Source organism: Zeus faber (genome assembly GCF_960531495.2).
Source record: "Zeus faber genome assembly, chromosome: 4".
NCBI lineage: Eukaryota > Metazoa > Chordata > Actinopteri > Zeiformes > Zeidae > Zeus > Zeus faber.
Genome location: NC_137191.1, coordinates 2,308,755 through 2,316,254, shown reverse-complemented (window position 1 = coordinate 2,316,254; position 7,500 = coordinate 2,308,755). Strand labels below are relative to the sequence as shown.

At 47.5% G+C, this 7,500-nt stretch overlaps 1 protein-coding gene across 1 annotated transcript in view; it reads right to left on the bottom strand.

Annotated features, from left to right (window-relative positions):
* The window catches only part of cacna1ib (calcium voltage-gated channel subunit alpha1 Ib), a gene marked incomplete at its 3' end in the record, with an annotated part of 165,957 nt that overhangs the window by 42,088 nt on the left and 116,369 nt on the right, over nt 1-7,500 (bottom strand). The window contains exons 21-25 of the mRNA XM_079998880.1: nt 5,602-5,780; nt 4,918-5,044; nt 4,363-4,488; nt 3,563-3,652; nt 1,728-1,920 (exon numbers count right to left, since the gene is read on the bottom strand). Of these exons, the coding sequence (XP_079855006.1) occupies nt 1,728-1,920; nt 3,563-3,652; nt 4,363-4,488; nt 4,918-5,044; nt 5,602-5,780 (715 nt within the window). The remainder of the gene's footprint in view (nt 1-1,727; nt 1,921-3,562; nt 3,653-4,362; nt 4,489-4,917; nt 5,045-5,601; nt 5,781-7,500) is intronic.

The window sequence follows — 7,500 nt, the reverse complement described above, 5'->3', positions numbered from 1 at the left end:
TTGGAGAACATTTAGGATGATCTTTCAGGGGGGATAGTTCCAGGGGAAACATGGTGCGATCCCTTGGCTAAATGGCACAGTTCCTCGGTTAAATGGAATGCTCCCTTGGCTAAATGGTACAGTCTATTGGCTAAATGGTACAGTCTATTGGCTCCTTTTTTTTTTAACAGTGCCTTGGCTCAAAGTTACTGAGGCTTGGTCAAATGGCACAGTTATGATCCCTTGGCTGAAAGGTACATTCCCTTGGCTAAATGGCACAGTTCCTTGGTTAATATGCTCCCTTGGCAAATGGTAGAGCTTGGCTAGATTGTACAATATGGTCCCCTGACTCAATGATACGGTTACACCTCCTTGGCTGATTGGAATAGTCCCTTTTTTAAATGGTATGCTCCCTGGGCTAAATGGTACAGTCCCTTGTATAAATGGTATGATCTCTTGGCTAAATGGCACAGTTCCTTGGCTAAATGGTATGCTCCCGGGGCTAAATTGTCCAGTCCATTGACTACATTTTCTTACGATACCTTGGCTCAACGGCACGGTTACCCTCTCTTGGCTGGGTAACCGTGGTACAGTCCCTTGGCTACATGGTACAGTCCCTTGGCTACAGGGTACAGTCCCTTGGCTACAGGGTACAGTCCCTTGAGTAAACAGATCACACATGCCGGCGGTAGGAGTGCTTTTTAAGCAGCGGTCCTCTGATAAGCTTTATAGACAGTACGATCAAACGGATCCCCGCCCCGTCCTCTAGAGGGACGGGACGAAGAGAAAGCCGCTCAGAACACGACGCGGTAAAGACTGACAATGAAGGCGGCGGGAAAGATAAGGAGAGCGAGGGGCGGCCGACTGATACGATAAAAAATAAAAGCAAGATCCCAGGGCTGAGCGAGGAATGACCTCATCCGAAAGGAGATTAAACAGCTGCCAAGGACTTGACATAATAACGGGGGCTCATCATCAGAGTTATGGGGTGTTAACAAGCAACCATTAAATGAAAACACCCCGAGCCCCCCCCAGGTGCAGAGACAGATAATTAAACTGTTTTGACCTATTCGGCGGCAAATCCAATTACATGTCCATTCAAAACAGACAAATTAATTAAAAACACACCTCTTTTGCTCAACACCCCGCCCCGCCCGCCCCCCTTCACCTTCTTGGCCTATTACCTCCCTCCACCCTCGTTCCCGCTTCGCAATTAAAGCCCATCCATCCCTCCGCTTGACTCCACTCGGCCGTGGCTTCGAGGTAAAATCGGAAAAGCCGTCAGTTTCACGTGCCGCCTTAATTCCGGTGGCGAGGGGAGGGGCAAAATCAACCGCTGCGGCGCCGCCGCCACGCGGAGCACACGTGAGTCCGTCCGGCCAGGCAGACTTGTTTGAAATTTTTTAAAACCGGAAGGGCTGACCGGCAGTTACAGCCCTGCGGACGTTTTTGGACACGAAACGAGTTTCCTTTCTGTTACGTCTCCTTGGAAACCGGCGACCCCCCCCCGTCCTCCGCGTGGCGCTGTTCCAACATGTCTCAGGTGGCTCTGCTCTCCTCATTAGGGGTTAAGTGTCTTGCTCAAGGACACTACAGCGCGGGATTGAACCGGCGACCTTTAGATAACTAGACGACCAGCGCTACCTCCGGAGCCGCCATCCCCCGGTTCGTCGCACGCATTCACATTGGATTCGGTTTTCGGAATTTGGTGCGAGACAGCGCCGGCGGTGTGAGGGGCGTGGCCTTACTCCTCCTCTTCTTCTCCATGCGGCGCTGGCGCTTCTCTTCGCGGCGCCGCGCCTCCTCCACCTCCTGGTGCTGCCGGCACTTGTGGAAGTTCTCCACCACCACGCCCACGAACATGTTGAGGACGAAGAAGCTGACGATGAGGAGGAAGGAGATGAAGTAGAGCAGCATCCAGGGGCTGTTGTTGATCCTCGGCTACGACAGGCGGAGGAGGGGAGGTGGAGGAGGGGGGGAAGGGGGAAGGAGGAGGGTGGGGAAGGGAGGAGGAAAGCAAGGATTAGGATGAGGGCAGGGAGAGGGGGACGACAGGCAGCTAGTTATCACCGGAGGAAAAAAGACGGAGGAAAAGAAGGACGGAGCTGCGGCGGGGAAATGTCACGGTAAAGGGATGAGGGAGCACAGAGGAGGCGCGGAGGACAGAGCAACGGGAGGAACGGGGGTAAAAGGAGACGGAGGGAGGAGAGAATAAAAGAAAGCGAGGAAGGAACAATAACCAATGAACGTACAGTGATGGAGGAAAACACGGATAAGAAATAGGTGTAGAGGCATAGATATAGAGGAAGAGAGATGGGGGGAGCTGGGACACACACACACACACGCACTCACACACACACACAGACACACACACACACACACACACACACACACACACACACACACACAATGCAGGTAAAATAATTCAGTTTGGGATGAGCCATTCGGCGCCATGTCGGACGGCGCTCTCTCCCTCTGGGTGGGAACAAAACCTGCCTCTTCCAGTGAATGCATTATAATAAGTACAGTAATGGGTATTTTAATGGCTTTTCAAACGAGGCCCTTTCACTCACTTCTCTCTCACTTTTCACCCCTGACACAAAAGGCCGCAGCGCCGTGCTGTAACGTTCATTGTAATTCATTGCTGTAGTTTGAATTCCTAATTATCCATAGCAATAAATGACCCTGTGCGTAGTATCCTATTTTGTATAATTTTAAATCTGAAATATCTGACCACTTCTGCTTTGTATTTTGTTGGGCTGTATGTATATATTTTACAATTTTATTTTTTTATCTTATTTTATTTATTCACCTTTTTTTTAATTCTATTTTATTTATTTATTTAATTAATCCTAATTTTATTCACACTGTTAAGCTTTTTTTTTTTACGCCAAATGTAAACCAAACCAAACGGCACCAGAAGGAATGCTGTGTGCTCAGTCCATGTAACCCGTGAAGAGCCTGTGCTGAACATTCCGAATCAATGTCAGTCAGATAGTACCCGCCGTAACCACAAACCACCCAGCGTGACTGGGGCGACATGGCTGCAAAACAAAATATCAATATCTTTTATGCCTTTCCTCATCAATGGCTCAACAGCGGGATGGTTCCACCAGAAACAAATGTGGGGCCTGGGGTCCCTCAAGAGGTCCCAAGACATTGGAACTGACTGGATCCTGGTCTCACTGTTATCTATGAGGCCGTGGGACAGATTAGTGACGCTCTGGGGTCTGAGTTTAGGAAACGCCAGCTTTACCAGCTTGTGCTGCTTGCAAGCTGCTCGGCCTGGTCTTCAGGAAACTACCCCAGGAGGGAAATCACCATCGTTCGTCTTCTGGGGCCTCTCCGAAAAAATATAACACAAATTGATCTTAAATATTCTAAATATCTCCCCTGTCACCCCAAAATGGAGGAGGGGGGCTTCTGTCTGAGTGAGCAGCGGGGGATATAAAGGTGCATGTTTGCTGTTAATGTTTGAGGTTTATTTCCAACATTGCATTTGTTGGTTTATTTTCTTTTGAGCTTATATTTAATGTTTATCATGAGGTTCATTGTACATTACTAGTGTTGCTATTGATGTTACCTGCTGGTCTATCCCCACCGCGTCCAGTCCATGGTACATGATGTTGACCCAGCCGTCTTTGGAGGCCAGAACGAACAGGGACATCAGCGCCTGGAGGAAACGCACACACACGCGCACGCACGCACGCACGCACGCACGCACGCACGCACACCCAACTTTATCAAAGTATGATTCACACTGAAAGTGATAACAAGATACATTCAAAACACAGAAAATAGTCACAATAAAAATAATAACAATAACAATAATAATAATAATAATAATCATAATAATAATAATAATAGTCTGATTTTAATTTCCAAAACCATTTATTTGTTTGCTTTCTATAACTTAAAAGTGAGAAATGAAAAATACATGTATCTATATGTAAATCAGTAATCGGATTGTCGAGAGGCAATAACGCACTTCACAAACTTTACTGTACAACACGGATGCTATGTCCCAGAGCTTTAGGAACATCATAAAATGCCTGCGCCAACAGAGACCTCCGTTCTGTAATGAAGGGTCTGGTGAGTTCATCAATAACAAGCGGCGCTGGGGATTTCCCTTTTTTGAGTGCCGAAAATGCCCCTCCAGTTTTTAACCTGCCGCACTTCATTTACCATCAATCCATTTCCATTCCATGAGCAAAACAACCATACTGGGAACATAGAGGTCAAACTATTATAACTGTTAATATAATAATCTAAAAAGTTAATTAATGTAATTAACATAACAGCTGGTATACCGTGTGTGTGTGTGTGTGTGTGTGTGTGTGTGTGTGTGTGTGTGTGTGTGTGTTTTTTGTGTTTTTTGTGTACCTGCCCGAGGTTGTCAAAGTTGTATTTGTGGTGAACCCATCGATTGTTGGCAGCGAGGCAGTCTGATTTGTTAGTGATGTTTCTCACATCCAAGCCCACACAGTAGTAGAACTTCCCTTTGAAGAGCTGGAGACACACACGCACGCACTCAAATTATTATTCATTTCACATACATACATTTTTACTTTTTTATTTATTTGTATTAGAAAACACGGCTCTTGTATCCGTCACGTCCTCATTCGTGTTCTGAAGTTTTCTCTTCAATTAGCGGGGAACGAGCGGGAAACAGCATATCTGCAGCACTGATTTTCATCCCAAGGAACGATGTTCCAAACGATTAATCTCATCCAAAGAGGCTGCACATCAAGGGAGAAATGTTCACGGGTGAAAATGCATTTCATCCTGACGGACACGGACACGGCGCGCGGGCTCGGGCAGCGCAGAGCTGGGGGGAGGTGAGGCCCTGCTGGGGACACGCTGCCGAATGCGTAGCAAATCAACTGGACGACATCCGTTTACCGCGGTTGGGGCGAAAGGCGCACGCCAGCACCGCACCTGGACTCCCAGGATGCCAAAGATGATGAAGAAGGCGCAGCAGATGAGGACGATGTTGCCGATGGGCTTGAGAGACGTGATGAGGGTCTCCACCACCAGCTTCAGCCCTGGAGCCCTGCTGATCACCCTGCAGCGGGTGGGGGAAGGGCGGAGAGGGAGGGAGGGAGGAGGGGAGGGAGAGAGTGGGGAGGGAAGGGGGGCAGTGGTTGGAGGATGGGTGAGAGAGGGGCGAGAGAGAGAGAGAGAGGGAGAGAGAGGGAGTGAGGGAGAGAAGGGGGGATTGGTTGGGCGTGGGGGAGAGAGAGAGAGAGAGAGAGAGACAGTGTTTGGTTGGGGGAGAGAGAGGGTAGGGAGGGATGGAGTGTTTAGGGGGATGGGGGGAGGGAGAGAGAGAGAGAGAGAGAGAATAATTACATTTCACACTTGACTTGCTTATAACTTATTTAACTGACTTATACGATACTATGCTCTTAGTTATAACTTCATTTCCGTCACTTCTACCAGTTTGTGAATCCACACGTTTGCTGACATCTCACAACATATTGACTTTGTTCACTCACTCAACACACACACGCGCAAATTCCAGCAGCATTTCATCCCCCCGTAAAAAAATAAAAAAAATCCCTCCCATAATCATCCTCTCTCCTGGCCAACATCCTGCGTGTTGCAGGAGGTCCTCCATACCTGAGGGGGCGCAGCGTCCTGAGGAGCCTGAGGACCCTGAGCACGCCCAGGATCTTGGCCCCGCCCGCCATGGAGACCACGATGTCGATGAGCGACACAAACACCAGGAAGCCGTCCAGGATGTTCCAGCTGCTGCGCAGGTAGGCCTTCCCCCCCAGGTACAGACCCATGGACACCACCTGCACACACCCATCAACACAGAGCCATCGATACGGAGCGGTGGGTGCAGAGTGGGCGATGCCACGCTCGGGCGGAGTTCCCTCGGTGGTCGGGGCGCTGCTGAAATGAGTGCTGGGATACGCCGGATGAGTCCCCCCAGTGCCACGGACACACCGTTGTCACGAAAACACACCCGAGAAGTGCCTCCCGGGAAATGACGCCACGCCGGGTTACATGTTTTTTTTTTTATAAGATTCTCGATCTCTGCAAAAAAAAAAAATTATATATATATATATATATATATATATATATATATAATTTTTTTTTTTTTTGTCACGTAGTCTGAACTAGGCATAAAAAAAAAAAAAAATCTAAAATGGCACGCTGGCATACCACGGTGGTGGCGTCATCTGCAGGTGGGGAGAGACAGCACAGGAACAGGGACGCGGCTGCAGGAGATTGAGGTGATGAGTATAAAAGCTAGTAAAAAGCGGTACTATGCGTACCAAGTACCAGGATGACCTGCTCCATCCGGTGAAACGCCGCGGTGTGTGAAGACTCCACACTACTCTGACAAGCGTGTCCCACAACGCATTGTGACGACGAGACGTTCTGACAAGCACAAAGTTTCTCTGTGGTTGTCGTCATGACGACCGTCAAGGCGTTGAAAGGAGTCTGACATCTCAGAAGACGTTTGAGCTCATGCACTTTTCCAAAAGTACGTGGGGTTTATAGTGAGAACATCTAGTACGCAGCGCGCTGTTGCGGGCGTTTCCCACCCATCGTATTTTGAGCAGAACAAAAACGGAAAAGATTGAGGGGATCACGTTGGATCAATTTAAAAGTCGCGCTCAGATTGACTCCAAATGATCTCAAAGATAACAACTTTTTACTCAGAGGTTTTTTTTTACCCCTTTTCTTGTAGCAAAAAGATCTGTATCCTGAATCCTGGATGCAGTGCAATGAAAACTGAACGTTTCCTCCAGCAGCCGCCATCGGGATTCAAACAGTGGTAGAAGAGGCATCAGCGCTGAGTGACGCGAGGGAACAGTCGGTGCTGTCGCAAGCTGGAGCCGGCAGCGTCAGCGGGAGAAGGCTTTGTGAGGAGAAGGCAAAAGACGTTTGAGAGCGGAAACAGGAATAATAATAATAATAATAATAATCATAATACAGCGGTAGCTCGACTTGCGACTGTCATTGGTTCTATAAGAACGGTCGTATGTTAAAACAGTCGTATGTCGAAGCAATTTTTCCCATAGACACCCGGCTCATATTTTCCTATGATTTCCTTCTTAGTTTCAATGGGAGTCGTTGCCCTTTTCCTTTCCATCGTCCTTCTTCTTAGGACTCATCATGGAGGGTGAAAATAAACAACTGCTGACTGGCTGCTGACTGCCTGCTGACACGCCAACTGCAAATTTCCACGGTCATATCTTAATAATAATAATAATAATAATAATAATTATATAATAATAATAATAATAATAATAATAATAATAATAATAATATAATAATAATAATAATAATAATAATAAAGGTATATGCGTCGACATCATTTGGCAGCGTGACAGTAAGGAAGCAGCATGTGCACAGTATGCAGGTGTTTAATAGAGACTCAAAATGGGGGAAAAGGGAAAGACGAGCGGTATTGTGTGAACTATTTTTGCAGGTATTTTGCATCTTTTCAAGATAAGATTAGCATTGACATTCATCCCTGTGCTGTATGTAGCTGGCACTGTA